Genomic DNA, 16,440 nt, shown 5'->3' on the forward strand with positions numbered 1-16,440 from the left:
AATCCTTAGAGGTTTCACTACAAAACTTTTTCAAGAGTGCTTTGATAGTCTGATGACTACGTTCAAGAGAACCCTGTGAAGCAGGATGATAGGGGCTGGACAATACCTGTTTGATGTTGAACTCCTCCAGTGTCCTTTTGAAGAGATCACTGGTGAAGTTGGTACCACAGTCGCTCTGAATCTCCTTGGGAAATCCGTATTGAGTGAAGATCTTCAATAGATGTTTTACAACCGTAGCAGCCGTGATGTTCTTCACTGGAACTGCTATGGGAAATCTGGTGGTAGGACACAGGATGGTTAAGATATAGGCGTTACCCGAACTGGTCCGAGGTAAAGGACCAACACAGTCTATTATGAGTCTGTGGAAAGGTTCCGCAGGCACCTGTATGGGAATCAGTGGCGCTCTGGGAATGGAGATGTTCGGTTTGCCTGCCATCTGACATGTATGACACTGTTTTACGTACTGTTTGACGCTATTTACCATACCTGGCCAGTAGTAGTCTTGACGAATTCCATGGTAAGTCTTGTTGAAGCGGTAGTGGGAGAGTGCTCCGTGGGCCAGGTGTAGAATAGTGGGCCGCAGGCTGGTAGGAATCACAAGTTGTTCGATGTTGGCCCAATCGTCCTCCTCCTTCAGTTTACTGGGTCTATATCTGCGGTAGAGCAAGTTGTTCTCTAGGAAGAACCCAGGAATACTGTCGGGTTGAGTCTCAGCCTGGAAAAACAATGGTGTTAAAGTAAGATCTTCCCTCTGCAACTTACTGAACTCCAACTTGGTCAGATTCGGGGGTAGTTTCTGAGGGTCTTGAGGGACAGCGGTAGCAGTAGAGTCAGCTGGCTGTGGACGTGCGGCTTGTGCACGGGTGGTCACGAGAACCGGAGGAGAAACTTCATCACTCTCTTGAACCTCTGCTGGAACATACGATAGAATAGGGTTACTTGGCACAGAGTTACACACCTGGGGTTTGTCCATGACGATCAGGTTGGTCGGTTGCAGGTCTTCTGCCAAGTCGTTGCCTAGGAGAAGTTGCACTCCAGGCATGGGAAAAGGCAGCTCCTATTATAACCACCGAAGGAGATAGTAATAGGAATAAGAAGAGGATGGGAGCGTAGAAGACAATGAACAGAAAAAGGGAGAAGAGAGAAAGAAAGAAATGGAAGGGGGAAAGCTTATGTTAAGTCACGTTTGTTAGAAAGATTAGAGCATTTGAGTATATACTGTGAAAGGGAAGAGTCCACAGCAACAAAGCCAGGACTCAAGTTCATGTTGGGTACATTGTTAATAAGAGCCGATTCTACAAGACGGCGTCTGTGTAGAGTAGAGGCAGGAAAGATTATTTTGGAGGAAGACCAATCAATGGGATGATTAGAATCCCTCACATGGCAGAAGAGAGCATTGTTAGTGTCTGCAGACATAACACTTCTCTTGTGTTCTTTAAGTCTGTCATTCAGTGTACGGCCACTTTCGCCAAAGTATTGGAGAGGACAAGATGAACAGGAAATAGAGTAGACACCAGCAGCATTAGAAGCAGGAGGAGCAGTGTGAACTAGATTGCTACGAAGTGTGTTAGTTTGTCGAAAGGCGAGTTTAATGTCAAGAGGACGAAAGGTATTGGTAAAAGTTTTGAGTTCAGATATGAAGGGAAGGCATAGTACAGTGCTACTAGTGTTGGAAGCAGGGAACAACAACCTGCTTCCAACAATAAAAAAAAATTGACCTCATACATAATGAAATGGGTAGCTTTATCCTTTCATAAGAAAAAAATTAGAGAAAATATATTAATTCAGTAAAACTTGGCTTATTAGGCAAATCGGGCCTTGCATAGTAGGCTGAGAAGTGAGTTCTGGCTACTAGGTACGACATATATATATATATATATATATATATATATATATATATATATATATATATATATATATATATATATATATATATATATATATATATATATATATATATATATGTATATATATATATATATATATATATATATATATATATATATATATATTTTATTAAATATGACCGAAAAAGTAAGATTAATAATTCTAATACGAATTTTCTCAATCTTTCGTACATTATGCTTCACTGTTGGAGGTAAATCAAAAATCACTTCTCCAAAATTCATTTTTATTTCTAGTCTGACGCGACACGGGCGCGTTTCGTAAAACTTATTACATTTTCAAAGACTTCACAAATACACAACTGATTAGAACTTGCGTTTCCCTGATTTTATATCTACATTTGAGTGAGGTGGGAAGGGTGATGTGGCATTACATTTGAGTAAGGTGGGAAGGATGATGTGGCATTAGAGGATATTAATAGGGTATTAAAAGTATCAACACAAGACAGAACACGAAACAATGGATATTGAATAGAAGTGTTTGTAGAAAGCCTATTGGTCCATATTTCTTGATGCTTCTATATTGGAGCGGAGTCTTGAGGTGGGTAGAATATAGTTGTGCAATAATTGGCTGTTGATTGCTGGTGTTGACTTCTTGATGTGTAGTGCCTCGCAAACGTCGAGCCGCCTGCTATCGCTGTATCTATCGATGATTTCTGTGTTGTTTACTAGGATTTCTCTGGCGATGGTTTGGTTATGGGAAGAGATTATATGTTCCTTAATGGAGCCCTGTTGTTTATGCATCGTTAAACGCCTAGAAAGAGATGTTGTTGTCTTGCCTATATACTGGGTTTTTTGGAGCTTACAGTCCCCAAGTGGGCATTTGAAGGCATAGACGACGTTAGTCTCTTTTAAAGCGTTCGGTTTCGTGTCTGGAGAGTTTCTCATGAGTAGGCTGGCCGTTTTTCTGGTTTTATAGTAAATCGTCAGTTGTATCCTCTGATTTTTGTCTGTAGGGATAACGTTTCTATTAACAATATCTTTCAGGACCCTTTCCTCTGTTTTATGAGCTGTGGAAAAGAAGTTCCTGTAAAATAGTCTAATAGGGGGTATAGGTGTTGTGTTAGTTGTCTCTTCGGAGGTTGCATGGCTTTTCACTTTCCTTCTTATGATGTCTTCGATGAAACCATTGGAGAAGCCGTTATTGACTAGAACCTGCCTTACCCTACAGAGTTCTTCGTCGACTTGCTTCCATTCTGAGCTGTGGCTGAGAGCACGGTCGACGTATGCGTTAACAACACTCCTCTTGTACCTGTCGGGGCAGTCGCTGTTGGCATTTAGGCACATTCCTATGTTTGTTTCCTTTGTGTAGACTGCAGTGTGGAAACCTCCGCCCTTTTCCATGACTGTTACATCTAGAAAAGGCAGCTTCCCATCCTTTTCCGTCTCGTAAGTGAAACGCAGCACGGAACTCTGCTCAAATGCCTCCTTCAGCTCCTGCAGATGTCTGACATCAGGTACCTGTGTAAAAATGTCGTCAACATACCTGCAGTATATGGCCGGTTTCAAGTTCATGTCGACTAAGACTTTTTGCTCGATGGTACCCATGTAGAAGTTTGCAAACAGGACACCTAGGGGAGAACCCATAGCGACCCCATCTACTTGCTTATACATGTGCCCATCCGGGCTCAAGAAGGGTGCCTCTTTAGTACAAGCTTGGAGTAGTTTCCTCAGAATACTTTCTGGCATGTCAAGAGGAGTACAGGCTGGATCACGATACACTCTGTCGGCTATCATTCCGATTGTCTCGTCTACAGGTACGTTGGTAAACAGCGATTCTACGTCCAACGAGGCTCTTATCCCTGTGGCTCGTGCGCCCCGCAGTAAGTCCACAAATTCCTTTGGAGACTTCAGGCTGAAGGCGCAAGGAACATAAGGAGTCAGCAGGCCGTTGAGTCGCTTCGCCAATCTGTACGTGGGTGTGGGTATCTGGCTAATGATTGGCCGAAGTGGGTTTCCAGGCTTGTGCGTCTTGACATTTCCATACGCATATCCAGGTTTATATTCCCCAATGATCTTTGGCAGGTGGAGTCCGGATTTCTTGGCGTTCACAGTTTCGATCAGTTTGTTGACCTTTGCTTTTAATTCGGCTGTAGTGTCCTTCGTTACCCTTTGGAACTTAGTTTGGTCAGAGAGTATGATGTTCATTTTCGCCAGATATTCGTCTTTTTTAAGAATGACATATATTGGCGACTTGTCACCTCTCCTGACAACTATCTCCTTGTTCTCACGAAGGCTTTTAGCTGCCGCTCTAAGCTCGGGGGACAGTATGGTGCTTCTGTAGTTGCCTCGATTCTTTCCTCCTTCTGCAATAAGTTCTGCTTGTAAGGTATCTTTGGTAGTGACCTTCTTTTGTGTCTCGAGGTCGAATATGTCGTCCAACAGAATTTCCAACTCCACTTTCCGGGCCATTTCACTCGGTCTGGACATAACATGACAGTTTATGCCCAGATTTAGGAGAGTGACTTGGTCCTCAGTGAGGTTAATTCCTGCAAGGTTCAGGAAGCCATCTCTTGGTCGTGGAATTGCCATAGGTCCTCCATATAATGTTGTTAGTTTCTTGATAATCCTTGTTTCAGTGCTGAGGTGATGTTGGTCTGTGAGGATGTCGAGGTGTTGTTCAATGCGGGTACGGATACTATGGTCGATGTTGCTATTTCTCCACTCGTTTGTAGCATGAAGTAGTTGCGTTTTGTTGTCTTTGATTTCATTCTCTGCCTTGTATATCTGATCACGAATCAGATCCTGGCGATATTTTATCGTGAAGGCTTGATTCCTTGCTGCTGGGTCGTGCACTTTAACATTAGTATATTTTGGTAGCAGTCTTTCCTGTAGACATATATTATTAAATATGACCGAAAAAGTAAGATTAATAATTCTAACACGAATTTTCTCAATCTTTCGTACATTATGCTTCACTGTTGGAGGTAAATCAAAAATCACTTCTCCAAAATTCATTTTTATTTCTAGTCTGACGCGACACGGGCGCGTTTCGTAAAACTTATTACATTTTCAAAGACTTCACAAATACACAACTGAAGGAGGAAAGGAGGATCGAGGCAACTACAGAAGCACCATACTGTCCCCCGAGCTTAGAGTGGCAGCTAAAAGCCTTCGTGAGAACAAGGAGATAGTTGTCAGGAGAGGTGACAAGTCGCCAATATATGTCATTCTTAAAAAAGACGAATATCTGGCGAAAATGAACATCATACTCTCTGACCAAACTAAGTTCCAAAGGGTAACGAAGGACACTACAGCCGAATTAAAAGCAAAGGTCAACAAACTGATCGAAACTGTGAACGCCAAGAAATCCGGACTCCACCTGCCAAAGATCATTGGGGAATATAAACCTGGATATGCGTATGGAAATGTCAAGACGCACAAGCCTGGAAACCCACTTCGGCCAATCATTAGCCAGATACCCACACCCACGTACAGATTGGCGAAGCGACTCAACGGCCTGCTGACTCCTTATGTTCCTTGCGCCTTCAGCCTGAAGTCTCCAAAGGAATTTGTGGACTTACTGCGGGGCGCACGGGCCACAGGGATAAGAGCCTCGTTGGACGTAGAATCGCTGTTTACCAACGTACCTGTAGACGAGACAATCGGAATGATAGCCGACAGAGTGTATCGTGATCCAGCCTGTACTCCTCTTGACATGCCAGAAAGTATTCTGAGGAAACTACTCCAAGCTTGTACTAAAGAGGCACCCTTCTTGAGCCCGGATGGGCACATGTATAAGCAAGTAGATGGGGTCGCCATGGGTTCTCCCCTAGGTGTCCTGTTTGCAAACTTCTACATGGGTACCATCGAGCAAAAAGTCTTAGTCGACATGAACTTGAAACCGGCCATATACTGCAGGTATGTTGACGACATTTTTACACAGGTACCTGATGTCAGACATCTGCAGGAGCTGAAGGAGGCATTTGAGCAGAGTTCCGTGCTGCGTTTCACTTACGAGACGGAAAAGGATGGGAAGCTGCCTTTTCTAGATGTAACAGTCATGGAAAAGGGCGGAGGTTTCCACACTGCAGTCTACACAAAGGAAACAAACATAGGAATGTGCCTAAATGCCAACAGCGACTGCCCTGACAGGTACAAGAGGAGTGTTGTTAACGCATACGTCGACCGTGCTCTCAGCCACAGCTCAGAATGGAAGCAAGTCGACGAAGAACTCTGTAGGGTAAGGCAGGTTCTAGTCAATAACGGCTTCTCCAATGGTTTCATCGAAGACATCATAAGAAGGAAAGTGAAAAGCCATGCAACCTCCGAAGAGACAACTAACACAACACCTATACCCCCTATTAGACTATTTTACAGGAACTTCTTTTCCACAGCTCATAAAACAGAGGAAAGGGTCCTGAAAGATATTGTTAATAGAAACGTTATCCCTACAGACAAAAATCAGAGGATACAACTGACGATTTACTATAAAACCAGAAAAACGGCCAGCCTACTCATGAGAAACTCTCCAGACACGAAACCGAACGCTTTAAAAGAGACTAACGTCGTCTATGCCTTCAAATGCCCACTTGGGGACTGTAAGCTCCAAAAAACCCAGTATATAGGCAAGACAACAACATCTCTTTCTAGGCGTTTAACGATGCATAAACAACAGGGCTCCATTAAGGAACATATAATCTCTTCCCATAACCAAACCATCGCCAGAGAAATCCTAGTAAACAACACAGAAATCATCGATAGATACAGCGATAGCAGGCGGCTTGACGTTTGCGAGGCACTACACATCAAGAAGTCAACACCAGCAATCAACAGCCAATTATTGCACAACTATATTCTACCCACCTCAAGACTCCGCTCCAATATAGAAGCATCAAGAAATATGGACCAATAGGCTTTCTACAAACACTTCTATTCAATACCCATTGTTTCTGTTCTGTCTTGTGTTGATACTTTTAATACCCTATTAATATCCTCTAGTGTTCTGTCTTGTGTTAATGCCACATCATCCTTCCCACCTCACTCAAATGTAATGCCACATCACCCTTCCCACCTCACTCAAATGTAGATATAAAATCAGGGAAACGCAAGTTCTAATCAGTTGTGTATTTGTGAAGTCTTTGAAAATGTAATAAGTTTTACGAAACGCGCCCGTGTCGCGTCAGACTAGAAATAAAAATGAATTTTGGAGAAGTGATTTTTGATTTACCTCCAACAGTGAAGCATAATGTACGAAAGATTGAGAAAATTCGTGTTAGAATTATTAATCTTACTTTTTCGGTCATATTTAATAATATATGTCTACAGGAAAGACTGCTACCAAAATATACTAATATATATATATATATATATATATATATATATATATATATATATTCGTAGTGTCACGAAGCCCAGTGCGATTTGTGTGTTATTAACGGGTGTGATTGCAACGTGTAGACCAATGTTCTAAGTGGTAATTAAAGCACTGTGGTCATTTGCCACAAGACGGTAAGTGTTGGGCAGTGTACTAATATAGTTTGATTTAATGCACGTGCCATGTGTGTTATTGCAAAGGGGTTGTCATTGATGGTGATTGTTGCTAGTGTTGATCAATCACCGGGGGTGTATTGCAGATTTGTAAATCATTGTGGGGCCGTGTTCTAGTTGGTTCATGTGCTGAACCCACTAGAACCTTGTGTTATTTTACTCGGTTTCTGCAGTATTGTCATTGCAACCGGATTGTAACGTAAATCACTGTGATTTGTCATTGTCGTGGGTGAACTCGGCTGAGTCGAGTACTTGGGTACACATATATTTCCTGTTTATCTGTTAATTAATATAACGTAACCAAGTGAACACCCATTGCTCATGTTGAAATTGTTCTTTTACAATTTGAGTAACGTAGAATGCGTTTGAGTTAATTATTTTCCTGAAAACAGCTACGGTAGCCTCAGGGAGCCATCAGCCAGACAAGAATTAGGCTATTGTCTGTCGTAATTATCGGTCAATGGGCAGGAAATTGACGTGTTCCAGGAAGTCAAAGTAATTAACTTCGATCCGTGATTGATCGACTCACACGAAGGCTCCATTGTTCCATTAACGTAACGTCGTTATTGATCTGTCTGGAAGTACAGGTACTTGATTGACTCGTGGGAAAAGTAACGTCATTGTAGAATAACGTAAACGTCGTGATTAATATCGTTATTAATCACCTGAATTGATCTGAGTATGGAAGGCTAGACGGAATTCATACCATTAATGTAAATTGCTGAGCCAGTGTGAAAGGTTACGTATTTGCATGATTAATTATTGTATCCACTACAACCTGGTTGGTCGGCACTTGCAGACAGACATTCAGTTTTTACTTGAAGACGTCCTTCCTGCAATATATCTTATATTTGCTGGGAGAATATTGAGTGTCCGTGGACTCTGATGTTCATACAGTGTTCTCTGAGTGTGCCTATGGCACCTCTACTATTCACTGGCTCTATTCTACATTTCTCTACATATTGTTCACTCCAGTATGTTTTATTTTTCTGTGTAAATCTGGGACCTGGCCCTCAAGTATTTTCCATTTACATTTTATTTGATCTCTCTCTCGTCTCTTTCTAGGGAGTACATTTTGAGAACTTTGAGATGATCACAATAGTTTAAGTGCTTTATCGCGTCTATGTATGCCATATATGTTCTCTGTATCCCCTCTGTTTCAGCAACCTCTCTTGCTGTGAAGGGGCAAGTGAATACTGAGCAGTACTCAAAACGGGACAGCACAAGTGATTTGAATAGTACAACCATTGTGATGTGATCCCTGGATTTGAAAGTTCTCGTAATCCATTCTTTAATTTTTCTGGCTGAAGCAATACTTGCTTAGTTATGTTCCCTAAACGTTAGGTCGTTAGATATCATTATTTCCAGATCTTTTACATGTTGCTTTCCCACTATTCGCATATTTGATTGTGTTTTGTACCCTGTATCATGTTTAAGGTCCGCATTTTTACCGAAGCTGAGTACCTGGAACTTATTACTGTTAAACATCATGTTATTTTCATCTGCTCAGTCGAAGATTTTATTAATATCAGGTTGTAGTTTCATTGTCTTCAACTGAAGTAATTTTCATGCTGATTTTTGTCATCTGCAAAAGATGACACTAAACTGTGACTTGTAGTTTTGTCTATTTCTGAAATATCCTGCCAGCTATCCTAACTGCCAGTCTGCCATCAGCTCTGCATGCCTGCCTTCCTCCCTGCCAACCAACCTCTCTCTCTACCATCCTGCTTTCCTATCTGCCAGACTGCCTTCCTCCCTAACCCACCTACATTCTTCCCTGCCAACCAACCTTGATGTCTACAAAGCTGCCATCGTCCCTGCCAGCCTGCCTTCCTCACTTCCAGCTTTCAGCCTGCCTGGCTTTGTGGATTCCTCTTTGACAGTCTTCATTCCTCCCTGTCGCCCTGCCTGCCTTCCTTCTTTCCATCCAGCCTGCATTCCCCAATGTAGCCTGCTTTACTCCCTAGCAGCATCATACCAGGCTGTCATGAAGGAAGGCATAATATACAATATTATATTAAACATGTCAAATACAATTGAAAGAAATTATGCCTCTGCATTATCTGAATAATGTTAGTTTTTTTTAAGATGTTTTAATTACAAACTTTAATAAAAAGTTACAGTGTTACGTTTTTACGGCCATTCAGGAACGGTTGAAAATCGTTATGTCCTTGTTGAAAGTCAGCGGGTGACAAAACAGTCATACATATGCCAGAGAGGGTGAAGAAGGGGTCACACCATGTGTCAGAGAGTAACGAAGTGGTCACACCATGTGTCAGAGGGTAATGAAGGGGTCCCACTATGTGTCAGAGGGCAACGAAGGGGTCACGCCATGTATCAGAGGGTAACAAAGGGGTCACACCATGTATCAGAGGGTAACAAAGGGGTCACACCATGTATCAGAGGGTAACAAAGGGGTCACGCCATGTATCAGAGGGTAACAAAGGGGTCACACCATGTATCAGAGGGGTAACAACAATCATCTTCCACAGCTCACATCAACCACGTGAGGTCGATGGCTGGTGTTGATTACGTTGGGATTGGTGCTGGCTACGACGGGATCAACAGGTATGTCACCACATCTCTTGTCTCTCTCCACCACAGTAGTGACCACATCATCAGTGGTCACTACACCGCTAGTCTCCCCTTCCCCCACCACAGTAGTGACCACACCACCAGTGATCACAACACTGTCTCGCGCCACCAACATAGAGTGGTCATGCAGTGATCAATACAGTAGTGCCGAGAACATCAGTAGTCACAACACCATTTATCTCTGCACACAAAAATATATTGCTCAGAAGATTAGTGATCACAACAAAACTAGTCAGTGTTCCCAAAGCAGTGACCAGAGCGTCAATGTTAAACGACCATTTGTCACTGTTCCAAAGGCAGTTATGACCACAACATTATCATAAAACCATTTGTCTCTGCCTTCAATACGATAGTGTCCATATTATCAGTGGTAACAACACCATATATCACGGCCCGAAATACAGTAGTGACCACGAGATATATTGTCACAACACCACAAGATCTGTTGTACTTGTGAGCTGCGAGGTGCTTCTTATTGTCGAGGTGCATGTGGAAAGTGTGGGGGGTAGGAGGGAGCCAGGAGGCGCTTCACTTGTGTGGTCGCACATCATAGCATAGCACTTCCGTTATGTGGTGTAGTGGGTGCCTCACGTTGAGAACACAGGTGAAGTGAATGCTTAGAAACGTGTATTATATATATATATATATATATATATATATATATATATATATATATATATATATATATATTGGTGTATACTGGCAGCAGGTTTTCTTTCAAACATGTTTCATTGAATATGACCGCATATTCTGTATTTATTATTTTCTGGTTTAGGGCTTCTATCCCTCTAACTATTTTCTTAGCATCAGGGCTTAATTGGAATAGGAGTTCTCCAAAACTCATTTTCGAACTTTTAAGGTGAAGAAAAGAAGTGATTTACTATAGAGTGTATTACACTTATTTGTATAATTTGCACGACGTTTCGAACCTCCATGGTTCATTCTCAAGTGAACAGATCTTACAATACTAGTTGATTTTATACCCGCATTAGGTCAGGTGATAATACAATGAAGGTGAAAAACATGGGCGGATACATAAGGAATAAACATAGGGGCTGCAGAAGGCTTATTGGCCCATACGAGGCATCTCCTATCTAAACACAAAGATTAATCCAGTGTAATTGGCCTGTTATGTTGGACATTGTCTTCTGTGTTGGCATCGATATGTTCTTGTCTTGTCAACATTTCTCTTGTTAGAGTAATGTCATGGGCTTGTCTCATGTGATTCCTAGGGGCACCAGATTGAAGATGGCATGTCAAACGCCTCGTCAGCTTGGTCGACGTCATACCTATGTACTTACATTGAAGGTTATATGCATCCTTCGTGGGGGCAAGTGTACATGTATACAACGCTTGACTGCTGTAGAGGGTTCTCCGTCGGCTTCGGGCTGTTTTTGATAAGGAGTTCAGAAATCTTCTTGGTTTTGTAGAATATTATCAGGTTTATGTTTTGGTTAGGAGTAGTGCTTTTTACTCCTTTACGGATTATTTCTTTCATTATTCTTTCCTCTTTTATATGTTCACTGTGCATGGTTGATTTGTAATATAATTTTATTGGGGGTGTTGTGGTTTCTGTTCTAGGTAACAGAAACCACAACACAGAAACAGAAACCACAGAACAGAAACCACAACACCCCCAATAAAATTATATTACAAATCAACCATGCACAGTGAACATATAAAAGAGGAAAGAATAATGAAAGAAATAATCCGTAAAGGAGTAAAAAGCACTACTCCTAACCAAAACATAAACCTGATAATATTCTACAAAACCAAGAAGACTTCTGAACTCCTTATCAAAAACAGCCCGAAGCCGACGGAGAACCCTCTACAGCAGTCAAGCGTTGTATACATGTACACTTGCCCCCACGAAGGATGTAACCTTCAATGTAAGTACATAGGTATGACGTCGACCAAGCTGACGAGGCGTTTGACATGCCATCTTCAATCTGGTGCCCCTAGGAATCACATGAGACAAGCCCATGACATTACTCTAACAAGAGAAATGTTGAACAAGAATACTTGCATAATAGACAAAAGCCAAGATTCAAGAAGATTACAAATTCTTGAGGCAATTCACATAAGAATAGAGCGACCTACCATGAACACCCAAATCACGGAACTATTTACTCTACCCACCATGAGAGTAAGGACAAGACAAGAACATATCGATGCCAACACAGAAGACAATGTCCAACATAACAGGCCAATTACACTGGATTAATCTTTGTGTTTAGATAGGAGATGCCTCGTATGGGCCAATAAGCCTTCTGCAGCCCCTATGTTTATTCCTTATGTATCCCCCCATGTTTTTCACCTTCATTGTATTATCACCTGACCTAATGCGGGTATAAAATCAACTAGTATTGTAAGATCTGTTCACTTGAGAATGAACCATGGAGGTTCGAAACGTCGTGCAAATTATACAAATAAGTGTAATACACTCTATAGTAAATCACTTCTTTTCTTCACCTTAAAAGTACGAAAATGAGTTTTGGAGAACTCCTATTCCAATTAAGCCCTGATGCTAAGAAAATAGTTAGAGGGATAGAAGCCCTAAACCAGAAAATAATAAATACAGAATATGCGGTCATATTCAATGAAACATATATATATATATATATATATATATATATATATATATATATATATATATATATATATATATATATATATATATATATATATATATATATATATATATATATATAGATATAGATATTGTTAATAGAAACGTTCAGAACGTTCAGAAAGAATCATTCAGAACTTTGTATACCACATATGTCAGGCCAATCCTGGAGTATGCAGCCCCAGCATGGAGTCCATATCTAGTCAAGGATAAGACTAAACTGGAAAAGGTTCAAAGGTTTGCCACCAGACTAGTACCCGAGCTGAGAGGTATGAGCTACGAGGAGAGACTAAGGGAATTAAACCTCACTTCGCTGGAAGACAGAAGAGTTAGGGGGGACATGATCACCACATTCAAGATTCTGAAGGGAATTGATAGGGTAGATAAAGACAGTCTATTTAACACAAGGGGAACACGCACAAGGGGACACAGGTGGAAACTGAGTGCCCAAATGAGCCACAGAGATATTAGAAAGAACTTTTTTAGTGTCAGAGTGGTTGACAAATGGAATGCATTAGGGGGTGATGTGGTGGAGGCTGACTCCATACACAGTTTCAAGTGTAGATATGACAGAGCCCGATAGGCTCAGGAATCTGTACACCTGTTGATTGACGGTTGAGAGGCGGGACCAAAGAGCCAGAGCTCAACCCCCGCAAACACAACTAGGTGAGTACACACACACACACACACACACACACACACACATACACGACTAAACTGGAAAAGGTTGAAAGGTTTGCCACCCTAACTGAGAGGGTATGAGCTACGAAGAGAGACTACGGGAATTAAACCTCACGTCACTGGGAGACAGAAGAGTTAGAGGGGACATGATCACCACATACGAGAATCTCAGAGGAATAGATAGGGTAGATAAAGACAGACTATTTAACACAAGGGGCACACGCACTAGGGGACACAGGTGGAAATTGAGTGTGCAAGTGAGCCATAGAGACGTTAGAAAGAACTTTTTCAGTGTCAGAGTAGTAGACAAATAGAATGCATTAGGAAGTGATGTGGTGGAGGCTGACTCCATACTCAGTTTCAAGTGTAGATATGATAGAGCCCAATAGGCTCAGGAACCTGTAAACCTCACGAACCTCAGATGAGCCACAGAGACATTAGAAAGATTTTTTCAGTGTCAGAGTAGTTAGTAAATGGAATGTACTAACAAGTGATGTGGTGGTAGCTGACACCATACACAGTTTCAAATATAGGTATGATAGAGCCCAGTAGGCTCAGGAATCTGTACACCAGTTGATTGACAGTTGAGAGGCGGGACCAAAGAGACAAAGCTCAACCCCCGTAAGCACAACTAGGTGATAACACACACGTGTACATACTCACACACACACACAGGGTCTGTTAGTGTACACATACACACGGGGTCTGGTAGCTGAATGGATAGCGCACGGGACTCATAATCTTGTGGCCCGGGTTCGATTCCCGGCGCCGGCAGAGACAATTGGGGCAGAGATTCTTTCACCCTGATGCCCCTGTTACCTAGCAGTATATTAGTTACCTTCTTGGATGTATGGTTATTGTTGGATAGTAGAGAATACAGTGGATCACTTCAGTAGTTTATTGTGTAAGGTAACAAGGTATATATCTGGCCTGCCGAGGTCCTTCCTACTCTGAGGTCTGTGAGATACTGACTGGGCACCAGAACGGCTAGTCCCAGCTCTCTGTGGAGAATGACGTCAGAGGCTTACTTGATTGTGATTGGCTATCCCCAACCGTCGTACAATTTGAATACTAACACCGCTCGGACTCGCTACCAAGTTGACTTCCCTTATCGACAAGCTCTGACTAGCTAGATAGTTACAATGATATTGAAAAGGACCTCAGTGGCATTCAATAATTGCTTACATATGAAATAGCATATTAAACATTAAAGGAAGCTCAGGTGTGTGGAATACTAACACCGTCGGCATGTGCACAAAAAAAAGTTAGAACATAGTAGGTGAAAAATCATGATGACACTGCTTGAACTGAACAAGAGCATGGAGAACAGAAACAAATGGGCAAAGTTTCTTTCACCCTGAATGCCCCTGTTACCTAGCAGTAAATAGGTACTCGGGAGTTAGTCAGCTGTCCCGGGCTGCTTCCTGGGGGTGGAGGCCTGGTCGAGGACCGGGCCGCGGGGACACTAAAAAGCCCCGAAATCATCTCAAGATAACATATACATGTCTAGGTATCAGGTATGAACAATACTATTCAATGTGGTCCCTAAAACAAAATTATTAACATGTGTTAATGGCCTGTGCTTGGAAAATAATTAAAGACAATTATCTGCTTCAATAGAACAAAGGTCTGACCTAACAACCACAAAGGAATCTTAAGATTAGATAACAGAAAAAATAATTCTGTACAATATATTTACAAGCTATATACAAGGACTGGATCGAAAAGGCTAACATCTGAGTGACAGCAGTCAGGAATCACTAGTCTCAGGCTGGTGGCTAGAAATTTAATGGAACGTTTGATGACATGCTCTATAGGAACACAAATGTCACAGTAGACTTAACAATGGCACCTGATTTATGACAAAATAAATTTGAAAAAACTTCTTTATTATGCTTATATATATATAATGGTAATAATAGGACACATGAGGTAGAAATACTTTGAAGTGAATTTTCCAAAGAAAACAGAATAACTGCAGAATGCACTTAAGTATAAATTCTGTGGATATCTACACCTAGTTCTTCCAAAGCATTATACAACTCTGGCTCTGACTGAAGGTCAGGAACAGATGAAACTGCTTGTGACAAACTTTCATCTTGAGAAGTAAACTCATCGACATCTAGCCAATGGACATGTGGTGAGTGCACGGCTGAAACGAAAGATCTAGATCTATGACTAAAGGTGCTAGTATGGGGTGGGTGTAAAACAAGTGGTCTGTCAACCACAGTAGATGGTGTCCCAATAGAAGAATCTGTCTGGGTAAGTTCATTGTCATCTTCCTCATCAGTCTCGTCGACAGTCATTTTGGCTAACTTCATGTGGTCTAAATGTTCATTTATATACTCTCCTGTTTAGCCCCAGGACTATACAGTAATAAGAAAAGAGAGAGGGACGGTAGGGGAGGAGGTGGAGTGGCCCTCCTAATGAGAAATGAATGGAGTTTCAAGGAGATGGCTATCCCGGGCTGTGAGGGATTCAGAGACTACATAACAGGCACCATGACAATGGGAGGACCAAGAATAGTAGTAGCAGTGATATATAACCTTCCACTAAATGACAGAAGACCCAAGCAAGAGTATGACAACAATAACATTGCAGTTAACACTATAATTGAGAGGACAGTCTCTGCTGCTTGTAGAAATAGACCCCATCTGCTTATTATCGGGGACTTCAATCACGGAAGGATAGACTGGGAGGACGAGGAACCGCATTGAGGTGAAGATATATGGAGGGCTAAACTATTGGAGGCGACAGGAAACTTCTTAAGCCAGCATATCAAGGAACCCACAAGAATGAGAGGAAATGATGAACCAGCGAGACTTGACCTGGTCTTCACACTGAAAAAACTTTGTAACATAGCATCAACATGGGTTCAAAGATGGCAAGTCCTGCCTCACAGGACTTGCCCACGCATACTACACCCCCCAACTACACAGAGACTACCACACTCCCCAGTATCACTTCCAAAACTGAACAAACCATTGCCACAACAACACACCCTGGGTCAGGGTAGAGAGGAGGGAGAACTACCAAAACCTTCCAGAAGTGACACACAATATGGACAATCATTCATATTTGCAAACATTCAAAGTTTAAAGCCAAAGTCAAGGAATAAAGTTAAGTTCACAAATAGCCTCC

General features: G+C 41.8%; 1 protein-coding gene across 1 annotated transcript in view; it reads left to right on the forward strand.

Annotated features, from left to right (window-relative positions):
• The window catches only part of LOC138369538 (dipeptidase 1-like), a 523,228-nt gene that overhangs the window by 448,741 nt on the left and 58,047 nt on the right, over window positions 1-16,440 (forward strand). Inside the window, exon 8 of the mRNA XM_069332943.1 lies at window positions 9,887-9,962. Coding sequence (XP_069189044.1) covers window positions 9,887-9,962 — 76 coding nt within the window. The remainder of the gene's footprint in view (window positions 1-9,886; window positions 9,963-16,440) is intronic.

This window comes from Procambarus clarkii, chromosome 28, assembly GCF_040958095.1.
Source record: "Procambarus clarkii isolate CNS0578487 chromosome 28, FALCON_Pclarkii_2.0, whole genome shotgun sequence".
NCBI classification, from domain to species: domain Eukaryota; kingdom Metazoa; phylum Arthropoda; class Malacostraca; order Decapoda; family Cambaridae; genus Procambarus; species Procambarus clarkii.